Below are 25,160 nucleotides of genomic sequence, written 5' to 3'. Positions count from 1 at the left end.
TATGGTGAAAACTTTCAAAATATTTCATACTTCATTATAATAAAGTGCGGTAAAATTTATTTAATCTTTCATAAGAATAAAGTTTATTATTTTTTCTTTCTAATATACGTTTTTAATGTCAAAACTATCTTGAAATTTATTTTATTTTCATAACAACGCGTACTGAATACATTTAAGTATACGGGGTGCGCTGGACGAAGCTGACGTGGAAGAAGTGTACATCGTAGAAAACAGCTTTTCGATTAACCTATCAGCCTTTTTCATCCGGTTTTTTGGTTTTTTAAGAACCCACCAGACATGATGATGCTAAGAAGGGACAAAAAGGACGAAGAAGATGGTAATGACATAAGAAAGCCGTGTTAATGTAAAGATACAGCTGCCCTGGATGTGTATTATTTTTGGGAGGTTACGAATTCGGCAGTTTGGTTTTCGACATGTTATGATTTTAGACTGCACTGATTTTCCCGAGAAAACCGTCTGAAATTACAGTTTTTCATTAATAATATGATATAAATTTGAATTTAGATATGATTTGCTTACAATAAGACAACAATTACATATTTGCTCACTGTATGTTGATCCTTTTTCTTTTTGTTTTTGATGCCATTTCATTAGCCCAGCCAAGCACTCACACCTCCGTCACTACGATGGCCATTGTCCTTCTCCTGAGCATATCTGGTCCAGGGTACACATAAAATACCACTTTTTCTCATAAATACCACTTCCTACCATTCCTCACGTGAAGATGAGACTTAAAACAAAACATATTTGATTTTGGTGCATGTTCGTAAATTTTGAGCACATTTGAGGATGTAAAAGACCAAACTTGTGACTGTTATCGTCGCCGTGTTTTGAATTCTTCCTATAAATAGATGCCGTCAGTGTGACGTCATCACCGCGACGTGAGTTCACGGTGCCCCGTTTTTACGTACGTCCGTACGTAGGGCATTCATGGGCATGGCCCTAGTTAGGCATGTTCACAAAATTTTCAAGTAGGATATTTCACATTATTATTTTGTTTAAAAAGGTGATTATTTAACTTAAAAAATGAGGGGTCAACCAGGTACGACTGTAGGTCAAAAATTAGCGAAGATATGGGCAAATGTCTGTTTTTAAAAAACTGCACTTTTCTGCGGCCATCATTGACAATACCTTACAATGACTTGCTGTACAAAACAAGCATTTAATGCATAATTTTTTACCATGATGATCCATTTTACACAAAGGCAATTTTATTTTATGAAATCTAACTTTCACTGCATGCTGACTTCTGTATCAAGGATAAAGTACCAGCACATTTTAGACTACGTCTCCAAGTTTCTGGTGTCCAAATTTCAAATTTTTGTATTTCCCTATGGGGATTACACAGTTAAGCCATTGACTGTGAGCTATTGTGGACACAACTTTTTGGATTGAATGTCGCCCTCTATAATAAGCAATGTGGACATGTCTACCCTAGTGAGGAAGGAACAGGGCCATGATATTTCGGGCTACCATTTCATTTGTGATGCGATCAAAGCAAAATCGGTCGGAACTCGGAAATATTGATTTTGAGATATAGGCCTATATAGCCAAACAAATGAAATATTTCCTTTTGTTTTGGAAACTCTTTTATTGCTCATATCTTTGGAACTGGTTGTTCAATGTTAATGGGGTTTTCTGTAAAATCCAGCTTTAAGTTAACGCTTTGTAAATGCTTTTTCCTAAACTGAAATTTAAATTTTTCCGAGTTCCGACTGATTTTGCTTGATCACATCACATTTCTGATCATACCCTAGATAGACATGATCACAAAATTTTCAAGTAGGTTTTTCACATGGAAATTATTTTGTTTAAGAAGTGATTATTTAACTTAAAAAATGAGAAATGTATGTAGCTCAAATATCAGAAAAGTTATGGGCAAATGTCCATTTTTAAAATTCTGCAGTTTTCTGTGGCCATCATTGACAATGACTTACTGTACAAAAAATGCAAGTACCGTAATGCATCATTTTTCACCAAGGCGATCCGTTTTACACAAAGGCAATTTTATTTTATGAAATCTAACTATCACTGCATGATGACTTGTATTCAAGGCAGGGTTCGATTTAGAAAATAAAATTTACATGCACAACTCTGATTTTTTCCTCACAATGGGCTAAATAACACAAAATTTTGCATGCACAGGCAAAATTGTACATGCACAGAGCCAAAGTTACATGCATTTGTGCATGTAAAACCCCTCTAAATCGAACCCTGATTCAAGGATAAAGTACTGGATAAAGGTAGGCCTACTGTTGACAAAATTTGTAAATTGAAAAATGTGAATATATGGTGAATGCTCAGTCTAAACCACACCACAGTGACACATGCACAGCTCTTCAGCCTTCTTCATGTTTTTGGAACTCCTAACATTTAGGGTACTACACCCCTCGATAAATTTGTGTCTATTTTTTGCATTTTTCTCAAAAAATAATTACACACTGGTAACAAAAGTTATGTATATTATTGGGGCAAGGAATCCAATTACTACACTGGAATTTCAGTGACCCAAGACAAGTGGTTTGTTATTTATGATAAGAAATAAGGTACCGCTAGCATGTACCTCGCTTCCTATCATATATACTGAACCGCTTGTCTTGAGTCACTGAAATTTCAGTGTAGTAATTGGATTCCTTGCCCTAATAATATACATAATTTTATTACCAGTGTGTTATTATTTTTGAGAAAAATGCAAAAATAGTCACAAATTTACCACAGGGGTGTAGTACCCCTTAAACAAACACATCATCTCACATCTCTGTTTTGGAGCGCAATTTTTTGTTTGTTTATAAATGTGTTAACCTAATCCTCTACTGTTTCTTAAATTTATTTCAGGTGGAGCTTCTAATCCATTTCAAGGACTGGAGAAGAGCTCTGTGTTGCAGGAAGTGAGTAACTTGCTTATTACTTGCTGAAAAATATGGCATAACTTCAAAGTGCAAAGACAAACTTGGATTTGGAATGTGCCGTTGATGCACTCTAGCAATAGTTAAATTTCAAAAATACTTATTTCACAGTACACACTTTATAATTGAACAGGTATTTTGCTGGTAGTAAGTAACCTGTGAGTTTTTTTTACAAAAGTAAGAATACATGGAAAATTTGAGGAATTGAAAATTAGACAGATTCAAGGGTGAAAATAAGAGAACTTGAACCAGGGGCCAATTTGGCAAAAACGTGGCCCCTGGTTCACCGAGTTTGGAAGAACCAGGGGCCATTTCCAATTACCAAGGAGCCCAATAAAAATAAAGATGTGCTGGATGAGTTAAATTTAAGCACTAGTTGCTTTGAATTTGATATTTTTGGTTCACTATCCTGGGGCCAGTTTTGTGAGAAAAGTGTCCCCTGGTCAACTAAAATTGAGTTGGAACCAGGGGCCATTTCAGAGTTTCTAGGGGCCAAACGGCTCCCGTCTCCCACTAAATTTCACCCCTGGACAGATATTAAACCTTGATAGGCTATTAAATTTGATTTCTTGTATATGTATATTTTTTTTGTAGTTATCATATGTTGCTATTTTATTTTCCATCAAATTAGGCTCGAACCTTCAATGAAACTCCAATCAATCCAAGGAAATGTTGCCACATTTTGACCAAGATCATGTACATCCTGAACCAGGTGAGCAAGTTATAGTCATGTTGTATTGTGTTTATTATTTATCTAGTAATAATAATTTTGTTAATGTTGGTACTAAGAAATATTGCAAAGCTCTACACAACACTCGCTAATTGCTGTTGCAATTAGTGAGTTCTGTATAGAGCTTGTGGTAGCAATATCAATTATCACAGTACTGGTTTTTTTAGATTGAAAGGCATAGTACGTATACTTAGCACATTTATAATTAACCATATTGTGTTATTATGTTGGTATCAACTTCATCCCTAGTTCAGACATTCTAACAACGCTAAATAAGAAAAGAATGTAACTTAATCATGAGATTGTGATCAATTTTGAGTACCGTAGGTAAAAGGATGGGCATTTGGAGCATATAATTTGATAAACGAATGCACTGTTACATTCTTTGGGATAGAATTTGGATTCAAAGGTACTGGCTGCTATAACTGCAAAGTGACAGTCATTAGGTAATGATTTTGCTATCAGGTTGGTAAAATTGGAAAATTACATGGTACTGGTAGGTGATAATTTAGCATGCTCAATATAATAGTACTATTTAGGCAAGTATTACTGAATGTTGCTGTCAGGCTGGTAACTTTTAACTACGCAACTAGCTAGTGCAAAAAATGAAGAAGTTGAGGTACACCTGCATGTATTGACCTACTTGTTACTATAAAACTCTTCTAATGGATCATGCTACCATGTCTGTTTTGTTTTTAGGGTGAGCATGTTGGTACCACAGAGGCCACTGAAGCTTTCTTTGCTATGACCAAACTGTTTCAGTCCAATGATGTAAGTATGGCAGCATTAATTTTTTTATTTGAAGGTGCTCTATTTGACCTGATGCTTTGCAAGCTAGCCACAGGTTTCAGCATAAATAGTTTTGAGATATCTTCTCAAAATATCACAACCTATCTTAAGAACCACTTGAGCCAATACTAAGCTTGTTTGGACTTGCTGAATTCATTTTTCATGCTGATTTCAAATATGGTCATGAAAATTTACAATTCTGAAATTTTTGAATTGAAAAAAAAATTGATAGAAACTTGATGTCAGCATTCAACACTTGTGTAGAGAGGGTTTCAAGTAGCAGGGTCAAGTTTTTAATCACAAGTTATCTAATTCTAGCAAAATATCAATACATTGGTTTTGGGTATCAAAATGAAACAAGTGTATATCCCTTTAAAGTCACAAAACCATGACTAACATATAGTCCATATTTGGTTTGATCTTTTAGTTATTTTTGCGTCGAATGGTGTACTTGGCAATCAAGGAGATGGCAAATATTTCTGAAGATGTGATCATTGTTACCAGCAGTCTCACCAAGGATATGACAGGCAAAGAAGATATGTACAGAGCATCTGCTATACGTACTCTGTGTAAGATAACTGATGTAAGTAATTATATGTACCAGACTATAATTGTTTTGGTGGAAGTTGTAATGTGGTAATCAGTGGTAATCACACATGCTGTTAAATATTGATGATGAACTTGTGTTAATTTCATAGCAATATTGGTTGTCTTTTGCAAATATGAGTTTTGTTATTCCCGCCATACACTATAACATATTGGATCTCCTGCAAAATTCAAAGCATTTAATTGCCTGTGATATTGTATGGAATGGTATGGCATCAAGAATTTTTTTTAGTGGACAAGAGACATATGGATCTAGACTACATAGCAAAGTTGTGATTGTGTTGGATTATATCTTGTGTTAGAAGTTTGTCAATATGAGGCTTCCACTAGTACTGTTGGCCAATGGCATATGAAGAAAGTGGTGCCAGCTCTGTCAAGACTTTTTCTTCCACTGCTGTAACAACACATAATTAGCTGTTTTGGTTGTAGATCTAAGTAACCTGTAGATGTGGATTGTAGAATATCTATTGAAAGATAACTTTAGTGTGTTATTAATCAATGTGTATATATTGTTTGTTTATTTTAGGGTACAATGCTTCAGAGTATAGAGCGTTACATGAAGCAGGCTATTGTTGACAAGGTGCATAGTGTGTCCAGTGCTGCACTGTCATCATCTCTGGTAAGTTGCATATTCTTCAATAACTGAAAATTAATACAAATTACAATTCGATCAAATGTGGCATTGCAAGAGTTCTGTAAAAGGGTTACCTCTCTTCTCCATGTCCCTCTTCTCCATGAATCAATCAGTCAGCATGACATTAATGTAGTATTAAAACACCATCTGCTTAAATAAATATTATGTCATTCGCAAGTTCCAAGACATTTTAATTTTGTTGCAGTGTCACACTAGTATTCAGCTTCCCCAAAGATGTTCAGAAAACTAACAGATGTGACTAGTTTTCCTGCAATTGCAGGATTTCAGTTTTTGGGTATTCTGATCATGATTCAGGCAATTTCCTGCAAAGTGGTTACATATGTGAGACCCAACTTTGAGTTACGAGCATTTTACCTGAAATCCACTGACATCCTTGACCTGATCATCATACTATATGGCTAGAATAAATCATAGGCTTACATAAAGAGTTGTTGCATAAAGGCTTGTTAAATATATTCTTGTTACAGCACCTGTACAGGCAAAACCCAGAAGTTGTCAAACGGTGGGTGAATGAAGCCCAGGAGGCAGCCTCTAGTGACAATGTCATGGTACAATACCATGCCCTAGGACTTCTCTATCATATACGTAAACGTGATCGTCTTGCCGTTACCAAGCTGGTCAATAAGTATACCCGTGGTGGACTCAAGTCTCCTTATGCCACTTGTATGTTGGTGAGTACTGAATGGATTCCTTGTAGCGTTTCACTCTGATGAAGTGTAGAAATGAATTTCCAAACAGACCACATTTTTCATATTCTGTGCATAATAATTGATTATTGTACAGTACAGATGAGTTGCCTGGCAGTATGCATGCACATCATCACAATTCCCATTTTTCCTTGCCTGGCAGTTTATGCGAGTATCATATTTTGTTTAGGGCCCATACTTTTAAACTTGCAGCACATCACAATAAGGCTATTGAACAGTGCAGTTGTTGTATGCAGTTTGCTCAAGCATATCGATATACCAGTCCCTTGCCTTTGTTGATAAACATTGAGGTCAACTCATCTATATGTTTGTACTGTACAATTATTAGTTGTACAATACATGTTTGTAGCAAGAAGACCTTTTCATTTAAGTATATTAGTCACTTAAATTGTGATTGATTCTTCTCAAATTTGTGTTTGAATAACTTATGGTACTACATGAACTATAAAAATCTATTATTAAGTGAACTTATCTAGCAAATGGTTGTATTTCTCATTTGAACAGATCCGCATCGCTTCTAAGCTACTTGAAGAAGAGGATTCTGGGTAAGTGTAAAATGTATTGCCTATAAAGCCTATGATTTGTTTGTTTTCATCTTTAAATGTAAACCTCAGTTGTGTTTGCAGTGTGTTCAATTTAAATTCAGACAATCCCCATCTTAAAACCAATGAAACCTTTAAAACCTGTATAATATGCTGTTAGTTCGGTCTATTTCACAAAATGTTTCCAGTTACTAATCAAAATTGTGTACCATTATGTTTTCTCTTCAGACATGATAGTCCATTGTTTGATTTCATTGAGAGTTGCCTGAGGCATAAGAGTGAGGTAAGCAAATACATAGGTAACAGAGTTCAGGTGTAACATGTAATATATACATCAGTGCTGCCTCATGTATTTTTGTTTTTATCTATTTTGCTATTGATAGTGTTCTTCGGTATTCATTTGTTGTTTTTGTAATGATCGTAACCTGTCAATAACATACACTAATTAGTGCTAATTAGCAATTACAAAGTATCTCAATAAACTAACATAATAGTAATACAAATATGGAGCGATTACCGTATAGGGTGCAACTCTACTAATCTTATATATGCCCTACCCCAACCCTAACCCTAAACTCCGTAAACGAGAACTGGACTTAAGTCTAGCAAGTTGCACCCTATTTAGTAATTGTACCACAACTATACACAATGCAGCCTTTGGACATATTGTAATTTACACCTGAACTCTTCCCATTCTCTACCAACATCATTGCCATTAGCCTGTAGTGGCTACTTCCTGAAAAATGCTGACCAGATAGAATTCTGACATAATTGGTTTAAAGCCATCACAGGGGGAAACAGGTGTGGAATTAAGTGAGGGTCAAACTGACATGTATACTTGTATTGTCCTACAAGGAAAGGCATGGTGTGTGGTCTGTTAATTAGATCATATTGCCCATAAAAGGTTGAAACAAATTAAGCCAGGAGGCAGCCATGCCTGGTCATGATTTCAACTTGAAATGTGTGTATGAGTGTATTTACAAATATTTACAAATATGCTAATATGTTGTATTACATTAATTTGTTCACAACATTTTCAATGTTAACTATATTTTAGTTGGACTTAGTTCCAATTTAAGTGTTTAATTGACTCATTGTATTTAGATGTATTAAACGATAATTAACTTCATATTTCAGATGGTAATCTACGAGGCTGCCCATGCTATTGTGAACATGAAGAATACCACAGCCCGGGAGCTTGCCCCAGCTGTCTCAGTACTCCAGTTATTCCTCAGTTCACCCAAACCAACGTTGAGATTTGCTGCCACCAAAACCTTGAACAGGGTAAGACATTTTTGACAGAAACATTTTGTTCAAAGAATTCTATAAGATTATGAAATAGATCATTGTTAAAGTCATGTTGACATTCAATTACTGAATATAATACATATACCGTAATCACCCGGGTATAAGCCCACCTTCGGCTATAAGACCACCCCCTATTTTTCAAAACATTCTGGGAACAAGGGTGCACTCAGGTATAAGCCCAGTACTAAATTTTGGCGAAGTTCTTAAATCAAATCAATGCTTTGCTCTCATATTTAAGAACAAATATAAAAAATATCAGTTGATAATTAACATTCCCACTTATAATTTTAAGAAATTGACATAGATGATAGTAATTACTGGTACATTGGGCATATACAAATGAGGGATAATTGTTCTTATTTTTAAATTAAAGCACAAGCCCTTCCCCGGTTATAAGCCCACCCCCATTTTTGAAGTGAAATCTTCCATCTAGGGGGGTGGGCTTATATAGTAAGCAAACTGTAGTGGGATTTTCCAGGTGAAATCCATACACCCCAAATGGAAGACATGTCCTTTATCTTCCAAGGGGTGTAGATTTCTAATGGAGTCATCCATTTAGATAACACCATTTGAAATCCACACTCCTGTGTGGAAGATTAAGGTCATGTCTTCCATAGGGGTGTATGGATTTAAACTGGAATAGTCCATTACAGTGTTTAAAATGAAGAGACTCAGTACACGGTCGATCTTACCGTTTCGATGTTGATTAAGATACTTCTTGCATCGATCCCGAGATGCGGAAAAAACCAATAGTCATTTTGTCCCACATAAATGAATAAATAACAAAAACCCCGATCCCCGGTGGACTCACCCAAAAGGTGACGTCACACCATATGATAAATCCCTTATCCTCCTTGGTCTCCGACTGACACAGACGTGCCTATCGATTGTTCATAGCACTGTGTATCAATTTCTCGACCAAAGGCGAGATATCTGGTTGTAGTTTCACACCTTAGGTAAAACCAAACCGGTATTGTTCGGCTGAGGATAGTTTTGACGGCATTTTCTGGCGAAAAAGTGACAAAAAACGATCCAAAACTTAGCTACATATCGTGCCTCCGTTTATATATGGGACACACGAGCAATTCAAAATGGCCGCTCGTTGGACGCCATTCATTTTGTTCCCACGTAAAACAACCATTGCAGCCTGTAAGTTACAATAGATGTTTGTACATACACATTGTATTTCATGTACGGTAGGTTATTGTTGCTATGTTAGGGTGATTACTCTATCGTTATGTCTTCATTACCGTCCAATAAAGACGAGTTAATCAGATATTCATACGGTGGGGATTGGTAGGGACCCGTCTGACATTTTAGTAATAAAGTTAGCCAGTCCTTACTTTACCTCTAACGTTAGCGACCAGCCTCCGTGCTCAGGTTTGCTTACTGGGCTTGAGTCGCGTGTTGGGGGGGTAGCCCCCTCCCTTTTCTCCTCGCTTCGCCTCGGCCCTGTCGGGCTTGCCCTTCCCTGGTGACGGAGCGGGACCCACACCGCTCTGTTTCACCCACAGGGAGTGCTCACGATCTTCTAGATGTCTTTCTTTTGCTTAGGACTCTCCGAGTTCCAGCTTGACGATTGGGATAGGCTCCGTCATCGCCATAAGACGAAGAAGAAATCTACCAAGGGCACTGGTAAGGTCGATACGGTGGATTCTGCTGTGACAGCCCCTATGTGTCATGGCAGGTCTGCTTAGGGGGCTCCGGTCCCCGGACAAGCAGGCGGTTCCTTCGGGACTGCTAAGCGTCCAAAGGCTCAGCAGCCAGCGAAAGCACTGACTATACGGCGGAGCAAAGTAGCAGGCAGCAGAGCGGTAACCACCAGCGGAAACCCTAGCGGGTTTTGCAGCAGGAGGATACCAGTCGATACGGTAGATTCTGCTGTGACAGCCCCTATGGGTCATGGCAGGTCTGCTTAAGGGGCTCCGGTCCCCGGACAAGCAGGCGGTTCCTTCGGGACTGCTAAGCGCGTCCAAAGGCTCAGCAGCCAGCGAAAGCACTGACTATACGTCGGAGCAAAGTAGCAGGCAGCAGAGCGGTAACCACCAGCGAAAACCCTAGCGGGTTTTGTAGCAGGAGGATACCAGCCCTCTAGCGAAAATCCTCACGGGTTTTTAGCAGGAGGACACCCGTCTGTTGCAGGCATGTCTTCGGGCTCAAACAGCCAAAGTAGTAGCCAGCGACGGGCAGCATGCCAGGGTCCCCCGGGCTTGCCTGGGTTGAACCCTAGCATGCATGGGTTCAGCAGAGTCGCTACCGCGGCTAACGCTGTGGGTGTAGTCTTAGCAGAACCAACTGGGGTTGTCACACGGCAGCGTTCCATGGCGGGACCGCCGAGTGATACCCTGGGCCCTAGAATAGCTGCTGGCTGTCCACAGGGACTGGCTGGCGATTATTCAGGGGTTGGCCTCGCAGCTCTCACGGGACAGCGACCCAGGTGCATCCGGTGGCAGCTACAAAGACGAGCCACGGCTTGACTTCAGTGGTAGCCGCTATGCACCCGCCCATAGCTGCCGTGAGTGGTCCGCCACACACAGCGACCTTGGGCGAAGCTCTAGAGGGTACAGTAAGTAGCTTGAACAGCCTAGCTGATCAACAACCCACTTATGTCCTCGAGAGCCAGCGGAGCGTGGGTTATCCATTACCGTCAATGGGTCAATTACCCTCTCTTGATCGATCACTGTCAAATCAACAGGGCATAGCTCCATTGATTGACGCTGCCTATTCAGGTGGCGAGGTGATTGATCGGGGTATCTGCACGCTCAGCTACCCGTGGTACTAGGCAAGCTCCCTCTAGCCAAGGGACAGCCGGTATAGCGGGTACCCATACACACGGCTTGATCCCTTGCGGGGAACGCAGTGAGGCATGGGTACAGTGGTACACAGCCGGAGCCCTCACGGGCACCTACGCTTAGTACCGCGCCGGTACCACGCCAGCACACAGCTTGATCCCCCAAACAGGGAACGCAGTGTGGCGAGGGTACAGCGGTCCACAGTTGGGAACCCTCACGGGTACCCACGCTGATACCGCACCGGTACCGCAGCACTCGCCTTAGTCGCCACAGTCTCTGTGGCAACAAGGGGGAGGCGGTGCTGGTACTGCAGTACCATGGGGTTACCCTGGTGGCGGATCCTTTCAGGGTCAGCTGCCGGCGGGTATGCCCGTGGTACCCGCCGCAGGGTGTTTCTTCCACGGCCTAGCACCGTGGCAAGTGTCGCCAGCGATGGCCACGCAGTACCATCATCAGCTGTTGACCAGGCCAGCCGGCATGGGGCTAACCCAGATCTTGATCAGGGTAGGCCCGTGCTGCTAGCGCTAGGACGACGGTTGCTGAGAGCATGCGGACCCAGTGGTGCCATGGCGGATACCTCAGGGTCTTGCGGGAGTACTCCCTCTTCTGCTGGCAGGTAGTCGGCGAGCCACACAGTGGTTATGCCTTCTTACCGCTTTCAGATGCCCGTCCTCAGTTACCGTCATCATCAGAGCATGATACGGATACTGTGGGCGAGGGAAAGGAGTCGGAAGCTGAGTCCGGTAGTGACATCACTACAGTCTCCTTCCCCGCTGCCCTTGAGGGGAGCAACACACTGATCTTCCTCCGGACACCCCCTAAGGGGGAGTCCATGGAGGAGGACCCGGGGATCCTTTCAGTAGGATGCTCAGCTGCTGCTTCCTCACAGGGGACGCCTGCACTCTCATTCCCGGCAAACCTCACGGGTAGATATCGTAGGGCTGTCGAGCTCAGTAGAGCTATGACGCCGCGTGCTTGCACGCTTCCTCTGCGTGTAACGCGGGAGGACCACGAGACCTACCTGAGGGGATCCGAGAGGGACCCAGATGTCGTCAAGCGTATCACGCTCAGACAACATCTGAGCTCTTCCGCGAGGTGAGCCTATTAGCGGTGCTAACAGCTAGCCTCAACGAGAGCTCCATGGGCCTAGCCCATAGGGTGTCCACTCAGCGCCCGGGGAGGGCCTGCCACTCCAATCGCTCAACGCGATGGAAAGGCAGGGTCCCTTTTCTCTTTGGATGCTTCTGCGCACGGTGGAGGACCGTGCAAAGAAGCTACCAAGGAGCACTCTGAAGAGGTCGGAAACTGCCCTTACCATGGGTAGGAGCTCCGACTTCAGCAGGCCGTGCACCACCAACAGTACCCGAGCCCACTACCTCTGCAGCACCCATTTCTGGGAGGCGCAAGGGTAGCACAGGAACAGCTGGCAAGCCCGAAGAAGAGCAAGCGCTCTTCCAAGGGAAGCTAGGCAGAGCATTCCTGGGGGCTCAGCGGTTTTCCACAGGGGATCTCCCAGTGGGCGACCGCTTATGGCTTTCACCCAGAGGTGGGAAACCATCTCTTTGAGCGCCTGGGTATGGTCAGTGGTGAGTGGGGGTTACAGACTGGCAACCCAGTCTCCCCACATTCGTCTGCACATTTCAGAGTAGTCCACAGCGTCGGGCACTACTGACAGGGATCACACAGCTTCTCACGAAGCGGGCGATTGTCCCGGTCTACCCCCCGTTCTACGGGTGATCTTGGAGCCATTGGCTCCAAGGAAGACCGGCGACGGGAGCCCCATCCGGAACCGCAGGCCGTTGAACACGTTCTTCAGGCCCAAGAGGTTCAGAATGGGGACTCTCGCCTCGGTGCTAGCCTGCCCCATCAGGGGCATGGGAACAACATCGCTAGATCTCTCGGACGCGCCTATCTGCATATGCCAATCGCCTCTCAAGATCGGAGGCATCTGCGCTTCTAGGTACAGGATCAAAATTACCAGTTTTGATACCGGCCATCCGGCCTGTCCATCTCTCCCAGGGTGTTTAACACTCTTGGTCAGAGCGGTGGCAGCGTACCTGAAGCACAGGGGTGTCAACATCAGTTGCTACCTGGACGTTTGGCTCATATCGGACGCACTCCACTGAAGACTACGGGTCTCATGGGGTTGATAGTCCGTAGGGTGCGGGACCCTGGATTTTTGATCAGCTCAAAAAGTCCAGCGTGGTCCCGACGCTTGAACACCACTATTTGTAGGGGCCCAGATCACCCTCACGGAGGGGTTCGCGGTGCTCTCACCCGAGCGGGTGGCGAACATGGTGCGGTGTGCCTGACTCTTGGCGAGTCTCGGGCAAAACCCGCTGTGGCATGGATGAAGGTGGTAGGCCTAATGGCCAGTATGGTAGACCTCGTACTGTACTGCCGTTTCTACGTTAGGCTTACCCAACTACACCTTCTAGCCTGCTTGCAGGCCCAGTCGTCACCAATATCCCTCGCGGTTCCGTTGTCGGAGATCGCGAGAGGAACTCTGGTGGTGGACCCATCAGCCCAATTTGACCCAGGGTGTCAGGTTCCTGCACCCCGGTATGTCACGTAGTGAGCGACCATAGCGTCAAACGGGGCTGGGGGTCCACATCCACGGAGACTCCGTCTCGGGCCTATGGGGGCCATAGAGACAGAGTTTCACATCAACCTCCCTCGCTTACGAGGAGGTGATCGTGGAATCACATACCGTTGTCCTGACGGATAACACAACCGTGGTAGCCTACCCCAACAGACAAGGGACTCCGGCCACCACGATTGAGCCTGCATGCACGACACCTGATAGGGTGGTGCAAGTTCAGGCAGATTACGATGAGAGCGATACACATCGCGGGCGTCACCAGCATCCTCGCGCACAATCTGTCACGAGGAAGGGTGGCGGGACCAGCAGAATGGTCCCTTGCTCCGCGAGGTCGCTCAGACGATCTTCAGGGGATGTACCACCCTCGAAAGATCTGTTCGCATCTCATCGCAATCATCCACTGCCGGTGTACTGCTCAAGGGTCGCGGACCCCAAGCATTCACCGTGGACGCTCTGTCCATAGACTGGGGAGGGCTGACAGCTTATGCAGTCCCTCCGATCTCACTACTCATGAGGGTGGTGGCCAAGATCGGGTGGGAAGACTGCATGGTCATTCTGCTAGCGGCAAGGCCGCTGGCACTCCCAGGTACCAGATCTACTCCGGATGCCCGGAGCGGAGGTACCCAGTCTATCACTAGAGCACCTGCAGTTAGCTGCATGGCCCTTACCAGGAACACGCAGCGGAGGGATACTTTTCATCGGAAGCTGTTTTGCTCATCGCCGGGGCTAGACGGAAGTCTCCCCGCCGTACGTATAGCCAGAGGCTGGCTCCATACTCCGCTTGGTGCAATGAGACAAATAGCTCTCCCGCTAGAAACCTCTGTGCTGCTAGTTCGGAGTTTCTGACAGAAAAGTTCCAAGCAAGACTTCAGCGGGCCACTGGGGCCAGCTATAAGTCAGCTGTCCTCTCCATTCACCGAGGTTTCGAGGCGGTCGACTATCATAGCCGATGGTTACCTTATTAGTCTCACGCTCGACGGTATGTTCAGCGAGTGTCTACTAAAACGGAAAGTGATCCTCCTAGGGATCCCAACACAGTCTTAGATTACTTTAAGGGTCACCCTTTTGACCTTCCGTCAAAGGCGTGGCTTAAATACGTAACTCTCAAGATGGCTTTCGGTTTGGCGTTGGCTTCGGGACGGCGGTGCTGAGTTGCACACGGTCTCGAGGTTAGCTTCGTGTTCACAAACACTGGAGCGACACTGTTTCGGGCGCTCTGTTCTCGTGACTACTGAACGGGCGCGGTGCATACCGACATTCGTCCCTCTCCAATCCCCAGGGTTGGGCAAGGTTGGCTGAAGCCAAAGATAGGCTGGGGTGTCCGATAAGGCGCTGCAGCACTATTTCTTCGAACACAAGCCTTGCGAGGGACTCACGACCGCATTCATCACCCTTACAGAGTTTTTCGGTCCAGCCGCTGTCGCAATGGCTGGTCCAGGTGTTGGTGGGGTCCGGGGATCGCGAAGGTTTCGCGTCCCCGACCCACTCGACACGAGCTATCTCATCATCTTGGGTATACCGTTCGGTTGTCCCTTGAGGAGATCTAGCAGGCGGTGTCCCGGAAGCCACCTTCGCCCTTCTCTACGATACTTCCGCTTACGTTAGTAATCAGAGACGGGCGGGAGGTTTACCGGACATTGTTCGGGCGATCATAATACGGTGGTGTACGGGTACCAGGTTTTCAGACTATACAGAATACTCAGCATGGTAAGAACCAGTGTCGCTATTCTTAACCACCAAACTTATTAAGTAAGGAGGTTTATGTCTGTGATCGCGTGGTCTTTTTGTTTCCCGACCGTTGGGGAAAATATTTTCTGACCTCGCGAAAACCATCGTTACCGCTCCCGATCCCTGATCAGATGCTGACCAATCTTGTACCTCCATCCGCCGGTTACTTGCTAGATCGATCTTTCAGATGTTGATGCAAGAAGTATCTTAATCAACATCGAAACGGTAAGATCGACCGGTGTACTGAGTCTAGTCCCAAACAAAAATGTTTGGTAGACTCATAACCGGTGCGATCTTACCTTTCCGATGTTGATTATCCCGTACCCCGGCCACCCCCTACAAGTTTGGTCCGAGTAGGGGATCCCAAGTCGGATAAGGGCGATCATATGGTGTGACGTCACCTTTTGGGTGAGTCCACCGGGGATCGGGGGTTTTGTTATTTATTCATTTATGTGGGACAAAATGACTATTGGTTTTTTCCGCATCTCGGGATCGATGCAAGAAGTATCTTAATCAACATCGGAAAGGTAAGATCGCACCGGTTATGAGTCTACCAAACATTTTTGTTTGGGACTAATATTTACTAACAGCATACATTTGCAAAATGCATTTAAATATTTACTCAATCTCCCAGTTTTTAATATGCCATTTTACTTGCATAGAATCAGCAATATAAAGTTAATATTTTATTTCATTCATATTGAACCCAAAGTCAATTTTGATGATCACTGAAAAACAATCATAAACTCAACAAGAGCACAATTAAGTTTGATTATTTAAACTGATTCTGTAATGTTTGAAAACAGGTTGCAATGAGTCATCCTGCTGCAGTGACGGCATGTAATCTAGACTTGGAAAATCTGATTACAGATGTGAATCGTAGCATAGCAACCCTAGCCATAACAACCCTGCTGAAGACAGGCAGTGAAAGCAGTGTGGACCGACTCATGAAGCAGATTGGTACCTTTATGTCGGAGATCTCGGATGAGTTCAAAGTGGTGGTGGTTGAAGCGGTCAGAGCCCTGTGTGTCAAGTTCCCACGTAAACATGTGGTCATGATGAATTTCCTGTCCAGCATGCTGAGAGATGAGGTATGTAAAATGTATCTATCTAGTTTGTTGGAATATTGTACACATCTTGATGGTAAAATATGTACACACCATAATTGCTCCATTTGCGGTTAGCCCCACACTTGAGCTACTACCAGTAGTACCCCTGCTGTACCTTGGTAACATACCATGTAATTACTAATAAGCCAGAGCATCGAAATAGGCTTGCAGTGTGAGATGTCATACTTGTGTGAGTTAGGGCCCATTCAGTCTGTTAAGTGCTCTTTTATCATCTAGAATAACACAAGTATTGACGGATGAAAACACACACACACTCCTACAGGTATTTGCTGGCAAACAAGGACCCAGTAGTTAACTAACCAAACATGGACATGATTTTCTGCGCCTAACCTGGGACATTGACCGAATTTACACAAATTATACACAATTAAAACACACTAAAGTTTTGATAAAAAAAATTGTAAATTGTAAATCAATAAATTTTTGTTGTTTAGTACATGTGGTAAATGAAGGCCTTTAAATTATAGCTACATCATCAGGTGGAAACAAAAGTTGACACATTTATAATATTCATTGATACAGGGAGGTTTTGAATACAAGAAATCCATCGTTGACTGCATCATCTCCATCATAGAGGAGACACCAGATGCTAAAGATGCCGGTTTAGCTCACTTGTGTGAATTCATTGAAGATTGCGAGCATACATCTCTGGCAACCCGTATCCTTCATCTCCTGGGTCGCGAGGGACCACGCACACCGTCTCCCTCCAAGTATATTCGCTTCATCTACAACAGGGTCATCTTGGAGAATGCTGCTATTAGAGCAGGTATGATTACTTATTGTATGGTATCAATTATAGACACCTGTTTTGTACAGTGTGATATACTGATAAATGTGATGTAAACATTGATTTAGCAATAGAAAAGTGTGTTCCCCCTACATATTGAAACATCTCTAATAAAGGTAACAGTGTGAAAATGAAATTTTTGTAAACTAGCATTATATTAGCTTCTTGTCTTTTTTTCACACTACATAATATTTGACACGATATTTAAGCAAGAGTTAATAACATGAACAAGTTGGTGTCTTTTTTATGCTTTGAAATTAACAATGGACAGATAAATTTGAATATTCTCAATGGACAGAGCATAAAAAGGGGCTCTGTTTTGCCTAAAATGTTGAGAACATGAACTGTTTTCACTTGTATTTAATGTTCCATTTGTGAACTTGGTTATTTATTTGAACAAATTTTAATCTTATAAACTTGGTTATTGATTTGTTTGCAGCTGCTGTGAGTTCATTGGCTAAATTTGGTGCACACTGTGAACAATTACTCCCAAGTATTGTTGTCCTACTGGAGAGGTAAGTAAAGGTGTAACAAATTGCAAGTCAAGATCACAGGGTCAAGGATATTATGTGTCAGAAATGCACCAGAAGCTGGAATTGAAGTGCCTTCAATCTAGGAGAAAATGTGAAAGATTAATCGCAATCCAGAATGCAATCACCAGTATCTATCCTCTATACCTGTTGGAAACCTATACAGCCAGCCCCATATGCCTCTTTCTCTAGCTTTATAACACAACCAAAGACTGATACAAAAATTCATACTTTCTCAAAACGGTTATAGATGGGAACACTACCCCAGACAAAATAGCCAGCATGCAAGACCTCAACTTTTCAAGACATCAGTAACTAGTCACCTGGGGACTGTACAAACAAGCCTAGTTTACACAATTTGCATGTGTACACTTTCCTGATAGCTTACTAAGAACCGTTGATATATTGATAGTAATCAATAAATCGAATATCCAATCACTTTCTGAAGAAAATCAATATATATCCAAGTTGCCGATAATGAAAAAAGTAGTGAAAAATTGGGACAAAATGACTTAAATTGAGCTCCATAAGTTGCTGGAAGGTGGCTGGCGCATTTGTGAGTCCAAATGGCATAGTGCTCCATAAGACACTGGAAGGTGGCTGGTGCCTTTGCGAGTCCAAATGGCATAGTGCTCCATAAGACATTGGAAAGTGGCTGGCGCATTTGTGAGTCCAAATGGCATAGTGCTCCATAAGTCGCTGGAAGGTGGCTGGGCGCATTTGTGAGTCCAAATGGCATAGCGCTCCATAAGTCGCTGGAAGGTGGCTGGCGCATTTGTGAGTCCAAATGGCATAGTGCTCCATAAGACACTGGAAGGTGGCTGGTGCATTTGTGAGTCCAAATGGCATAGTGCTCCATAAGTCGCTGAAAGGTGGCTGGCGCATTTGCGAGTCCAAATGGCATGATGCATGCTGTTACATCGGTATGTAGAAGATATGAGTAAAATCGGGAAAAAAAATCGATTTATCAAGTGGCCAATATATTGATTTTTTTTTAATCAATATTTCAAGTCAGTATTAATTTCAGTTTAACAATAGGGCTATAATAGACGGTGGATGCATGCATATTTATGATACATGCACATTTATGAAATTGTGTGGACCTTTTGCAATATAAGGTTGCAAATTTGAGATTTTTCTAATGCTTGCTGTTACCAATTTCTTCTAGTATTGCTATTCTAAAGTGAGTGAGTTTTTTTTCTTGCATTTTCAGGTGTTTACTGGATGATGATGATGAAGTACGGGACAGAGCCACATTTTATTTGACTGTACTCAAGCAACAACAGAAAGCACTCAATTCTGCTTATATACTTAATGGTAAGGCAAGACAACATAAAAAATTTGTCAAGCACATTTGTCAAGTATACAATACATGCTGGAATTCAGCCTATAATGTGTTAATAGTAAGTGGAGATTTGAACATTATAAACCTGTTATGTGTTACACATGAATTAAAAATCTGCATTGCAGGTGAAATATTTTTAGAAAGCGTAATTGTTCACTTTTTCATCCGTGGTAAACCAATGCCCCAAAGTGGTTATCAAAATTTCCCAGCTAATATGAGCTGATAGTTAAGTGAGGCTGGCACCAAAACCTGGTAGTTTAACCATCATAACTAACTGCTATCTGTGTTTTCTCCTTTACAAAGCTGTGTTGCATAGGGCAATGGAATTACAATTGCTATACACAAAGTGTATGGCTGCTTATAGGAGTTGTAACCCTTTCAATGACTAGTGTTTAGTGATGGCATGTTGTCTTGTAGCATTCTTTGGTGTTGTTACTGACACAAACCTTTACATTGTTTGCAGGTTTGACTGTATCCATTATTGGATTGGAGAGAGCCTTACACAACTACACCTTAGACCCAACTGAGGATGCCTTTGACATGAAGACTGTTCCTCTGGACACCACACCATTGGCAGAACAGAAGACTCATCAAGACACAGCTCCCACTGCTGCCAAACAAGCAGAAAAAATGGTGGCTTCAACACAAGAAATATATGCTGGTAAGCTGGATGGTTGTTGACAGTGGCGGCGGGAGCTTGCATTAAAATTGGCGGGGTCAGGGGACGAGCATATTTTGGTCCTGTTTTACAGGGATTTGTTTTAAGCGCAAAAAAATACTATTTTAACCACAAATTAAAGTGTTTTCTGCTATTTGATGTGTCAATAGGTGCAAAGCATGCAAAAGTTTGCATTTGTACGCTATTTGCTCCCAAAACATAGTGTTTTTCGTGCTAAAAAGTCAAGTCAATTGCTTATTTTTTTCTTGTTTAGTAGATAATACTGCAATTGAATTCTAAAAGCTTAAGCTTGCTGAGTAAATCTTAACAGTTTCATACAAGAAGCATATTGGACATTTTGTGAAATTTTTTTTTTTTAAATTTATTTATTTGATTACAGAACAACTTGCAGCTGTACCAGAGTTGGCAACAATGGGCTTGGGTCCCTTATTTAAATCATCCAATCTACCGTCAGAACTTACTGAATCGGAAACAGAGTACATGGTGCGGTGCATCAAGCATACCTTCAAAGATTATTTGGTGTTCCAGGTAAGCTAATATAGATAATACAAAGAGACAGGTGATACAAGCCACAGACAGTTTACATGGTACATTATGTGACCTATCAAACTGCTTACAGCATAGCACAGATGTATGCCCACTTGAACTCAGGGCATCATGAGCTTTTGCTGGTGTTTGCATCCAAGTACTTAGATCCTGAATGTGTGGAGACGATGCATATTGTTAATAGCAAAGAATTTTTTTTTTTTTTAGATAGAGGGCGGGTATTGAACTGAAGGCCTATAGATAATAACATCACTGCTCTTCTCCATCTGACTCATTAGCTCAGTTGGTAGAGCATCGGTCCGGTGATCCGAAGGTCCCAGGTTCAAATCCTGGATGGTCAATGAAATTTTTTCACTGGCTGTCATTTATGTATGTGGAGACTTGTGTTAAAAACCTTTCTCATAAATAATTTTGTAGTTATCTTAAAACTGCCAATTTCACTGGCTCCAATCAAAATTGGCTCTCGTTTCTAAATAACCTGGGATTATTTAGTCACAAAGAGTATGTGTCATCTTTAATAATGCAAATCATATTGCTGGTTCTTTTATTGTAGAGGCTTTTATCCACAAGGATAACCATTCTAAAACAAAACAATGGAGAGGTTTTGTTTGTAAAAAATAGCAGGGTTTATCTCGAATCAAACTAAGTCATATAAATAAAACATATTAGGGATATGCTGCAGTTGGTGTTTTGGATGATAATCACAAGAGTCAGAGCACACTTCCTTTGTTTAACTAAACCATTTTCCACCATGATATGGCAGTGATGTCAGTGCGCATTTCATTGGGCGCAGCTTCAAATCGCTAACTTTTGCTCAAAGTGCCAGTGTACACAGGCACGCACTTAAAAAGACACTGCATAGATGCACGCCCGAAATAGCTGCCTCAATGCGTGACGCGTCACTGCAAGGTGAAAAATGGTATGATTCTGTTAACTAAATCTTCATGAATATTGATTCTTGTTGCAGTTTGATTGTACCAACACATTAAATGACCAACAGTTAGAAAACGTTACAGTACAAATGGAGTCATCTGAAGGCTTTGAGGTGACATGTTATGTACCAGCTCCTTGCCTCAAATACAACCAACCAGGAATAACCTATACATGTGTACAATTACCAGATGACCCTACTGCAGGTGAGAACATTTTTTAGTAGAAAAATCTTTCTGGTATCTCCGGTTAATGAAATAGTGTCATGCATTCTGAAACCAGTATTGCTTGTTAGGGGACTGAACGATCCAAATCCTCTGTTTAATACTTCTTCAGTAAGGATTTGTTTGAAATATACTGAAAGTGCCAGTTTTTATTTGGACCATAATAACTGCGCTATCTGGTTTGAAGTCATTGCGGGAAACCGGAGGGGTTTGTTTTGGGTTGAGGTATTTTCCAAGGGAGCGCGAAGGAAAAATACCAAGGTCCAACACAAACCCCAACAATTTCATGCAATGACCGTAAAACAGAACACGGGAGGCCAGATCAATGCGCATTAATGTACATGCACTTCCGGAATCCGTGTCAATAATAGCAACTGTCTACACGACACTTGGGATCCATATCTGGGAAATTTGCAGAATGAGTGCATTCTTGTAAGTGTGTTACAGTGCATGTGTGTAGGGCGCTCATGGTGTGATGGTGTGTGCATGTAGGAAGTGCGCATTGATGTGGATCTGGCCTGCCATATAAAGTCGTCCAGTATCGGCTCATGTTTAGTCATTTTTAGCAGGCATATTATCTTTACATGGTTGGCTTTTTTGTTGCAGTGACATCAACCTTCAGCAACACTCTGAAATTTACGGTTAAAGATTGTGATCCCAACACAGGAGAAGCTGATGAGGAGGGTTATGAAGATGAATATGTGGTAAGCTTTCCTCACATTTATTACTTCAGTTTTCTACTAAATGAAGACCAAGCAGTGTGTATACGGCACATGTGATGTATACTGCGCCAATAAAGTATCCTTACACTTGGAAAAATAATCACAATTTCAAAACTGAACAATATCGGGGTAAATTTGTCTTTTTAATAGATGCACTATCTAATCCTGCACATTATGACACCACATTGAATCCAATGTGACTTCAAGAGCAAAGTTACAAGCATTTGATTAGACGAAGGTCCCGTTTTAAAAGTGACAAACTGGCCTATTCAAAACTCCACAGACTAGACATCTGGTTTGAGAGTGATGAATGGATAATTTATGCGTTTGGCTTTAATTTAAAACAAAAGGAACAAAAGAATACTGAAACAAAAGAACTGACAATTAAAATGAAAGTTTAAATAACGCTTCATTGAAGAAACTGTGTTTTCTCTTTGTTGCGCTTGTTGGATTCTTTTTGCGCCTTGTATAGGCCAGTTTGTCATTTTTAAAACTGGACCTTCGTCTATTCCATCGCTATAACTTTACTTCTTGAGGTCACATTGGATTCAATGTGGTGTCATAATGTGCAGGATTAGATAGTGCATCTATTAAAAAAACAAATTTTCCCCAATATTATTCAGTTTTGAAATTGTGATTATTTTTCCAAGTGTAAGGAAACTTTATTGGCGCAGTATAGTTGAAGAGTGTAGGACTCATAATTATAAGATTGTAGTTTTAAGCCTGGGTTCAACTCTGTGTGTTGTGCCCTTGAGAAAGATATTATATCCTCAATTGCTCCTCTCCATCCTAGTGTATAAATAGGTACCGCTTTATGATGGGAATGTAAGAGGCTTGCTGTGCAGAGGACTAATGACCTTTCCACAACAACATTTCACAGCGTAATCGGGCCCATATACACTACTAGATACTCCTGGCAGCATGCAAAAATTGTGACCCACAGACTACTACAGACTATCCATCAACAGTCAAAGTCCACTCGCTTTGTATGCTGTGAATTCTGGCATATTCATATTTGATCGTACATATTTGACAATTAACGCCAGTGTTGCATGTCAAACCGTAAAAATATGCGGTATATGCATAGTAGTTTCGTCTGACACTTTATGGCACATATTTCACGTCTCTCATTATCGGGTGATGCTGGGATGTTGACTGTTTGTGGTTTTTAGTAGGTCTGTGATGTGGCCACCCAATTTGAGCTTTTACCTACTGTGTCTAAGAAAGCCCATATTGGAATGAGTCACACCAATTCTCAGTTAAAAATTAATATGCCATTGCTATTTCTAATATTCATTAGTCAAAGTATATGTGACATGATCAAGGGAATGAGTTGGATGTCGCTAATATTGTTTTTGAGATATTGGCAAAAACAGTGTTCAAATTCTTTTGTTTTATATTGTTTTCAGCCATTGATAAATTACTCATAACTCAGTAACCAGATGTCCAATTTTGATGTGGTTTGCATTAAAATGTAGCATTTGTAAAATGATGTAAAAAAAACACTAATTGAAAATTGCCGACATGTGACTTATTCCCCTTGATCATGTCACATATGTGAAGGATTTTGGATGAGGAAGTTTCACAAGAGACATGATTTAATGCACATTGTTTATTGGTGTAATTAATGGTAACAAATAATAACAATTTTGTTTTCAGCTTGAAGATATTGATGTAACGGTAGCAGACCACATGCAGAAAGTATTGAAACCCAATTTCTTAGCTTCTTGGGAGGAAGTAGGAGATGAAAATGAAGTAGAAGAAACATATGCATTGGGTTCAAAATCTATATCTGGTAAGTACAATCTGTAGTGTACATGGAAAGCATCTTAGATTAATTCATCATCATTAGTTGGCTGTGGAGACCAGGAAAACCGAATGTGTCATCTTAGGTACAAAACAAAAACTAAACAAGGTAACACATTTTAAAGTGGACTGTCCTTGGTGTACAATATCAGCTCAATAATGTGTCAAGTAGAATTGATATTGACCAACATGTTTTATGGAGAGCATATTTTGAATAATGTTATGCAGAAAGCAAATGATAGGTTCAAATTCTTTGTACATATAAGCTGTCTGCCTTCATCAGCATTGTCACAAGCTTTTGTGTTCTGTACTAATCCAGTGCCTTTTTGATGATTCATCTTCCTCATGGTATTTGGATCACAGTTCAAAATTATAAAAGAAACTTCGGGCTACTCAAAATAAAATGATAAACTTTGTTACAAATCTTTATCATATGTAATTTAACAAGAAGATTTCCAGAATAGCTTCTTGCGTGTGTCACTGTGTGCCCCCAAATTCATCCGTCTTACGAAAAATTAAAATTCAAAGGTTCAAGTTAGTCTCAGTAAACTGGTATTTAGTGACAACAGTTATGCTCTGAACCATAATTTAGAAGATCTTTTATATTATAAATTAACTTGATTTTTTCTTCTTTCTTGATGTGCAGATGCAGTAAAAGATATCATTGGTTTCCTTGGCATGCAGCCCTGTGAGCGTTCTGACAAGATTCCAGAAGGGAAGACGTCTCATTCGTTATATTTAGCTGGTGTATTCCGAGGTGGTCATGACACACTAGTACGGTCCAAACTTATACTCCAAGACACCGTCACCATGCAGATCACCGTCCGTAGCAGCGATTTGACCGTTAGCGAGATCATATCTGCTGCTGTGGGTTAAGACATTTTACGTTTCAAATAGTCAAAAAATATTTTGTGGATTTATCAACTAGTCATTAACTGTCTAGATATATTATTATAATGGGCTTCAAAACTTGATAGCATATATTAAGTGGTTCACACTAAACATTCATTTGAAAAATACTATTTTAAACTGCTCTATCGTAAGTATTAAACAACAACCATGTTTGCTCCTATAT

General features: G+C 41.6%; 1 protein-coding gene and 1 non-coding gene across 2 annotated transcripts; both read left to right on the top strand.

The window, feature by feature from the left end:
* Nucleotides 1-171: 171 nt before the first annotated feature.
* Nucleotides 172-25,160, top strand: LOC140148482 (coatomer subunit gamma-2-like). Its single transcript, XM_072170462.1, has 20 exons — nt 172-337; nt 2,857-2,909; nt 3,559-3,639; nt 4,357-4,428; nt 4,874-5,029; nt 5,579-5,671; nt 6,175-6,378; nt 6,919-6,959; nt 7,185-7,239; nt 8,094-8,240; nt 16,193-16,477; nt 17,039-17,282; nt 17,743-17,818; nt 19,047-19,150; nt 19,642-19,839; nt 20,237-20,385; nt 21,371-21,539; nt 22,164-22,261; nt 23,939-24,074; nt 24,732-25,160. The coding sequence occupies exons 1-20, from the start codon at nt 298-300 to the stop codon at nt 24,959-24,961; spliced, it is 2,631 nt and encodes an 876-aa protein (XP_072026563.1). The 5' UTR covers nt 172-297; the 3' UTR covers nt 24,962-25,160.
* Nucleotides 20,671-20,744, top strand: Trnat-ggu (transfer RNA threonine (anticodon GGU)). Its single transcript has one exon. It is a non-coding gene; the product is annotated as a tRNA-Thr (tRNA).

This window comes from Amphiura filiformis, chromosome 3 (assembly GCF_039555335.1).
Source record: "Amphiura filiformis chromosome 3, Afil_fr2py, whole genome shotgun sequence".
NCBI lineage: Eukaryota > Metazoa > Echinodermata > Ophiuroidea > Amphilepidida > Amphiuridae > Amphiura > Amphiura filiformis.
Note: the sequence above shows the minus strand (reverse complement) of the source record. Positions and strands in the feature narration are given on the sequence as shown.

Coding starts and splice junctions, on each gene's coding strand:
- LOC140148482 (XM_072170462.1), top strand. CDS start 298: ATGATGATGCTAAGAAGGGACAAAAAGGACGAAGAAGATG. Junction 3,640..4,356: donor TCATGTACATCCTGAACCAG/GTGAGCAAGTTA, acceptor TTTTGTTTTTAG/GGTGAGCATGTTGGTACCAC. Junction 4,429..4,873: donor AACTGTTTCAGTCCAATGAT/GTAAGTATGGCA, acceptor TTGATCTTTTAG/TTATTTTTGCGTCGAATGGT.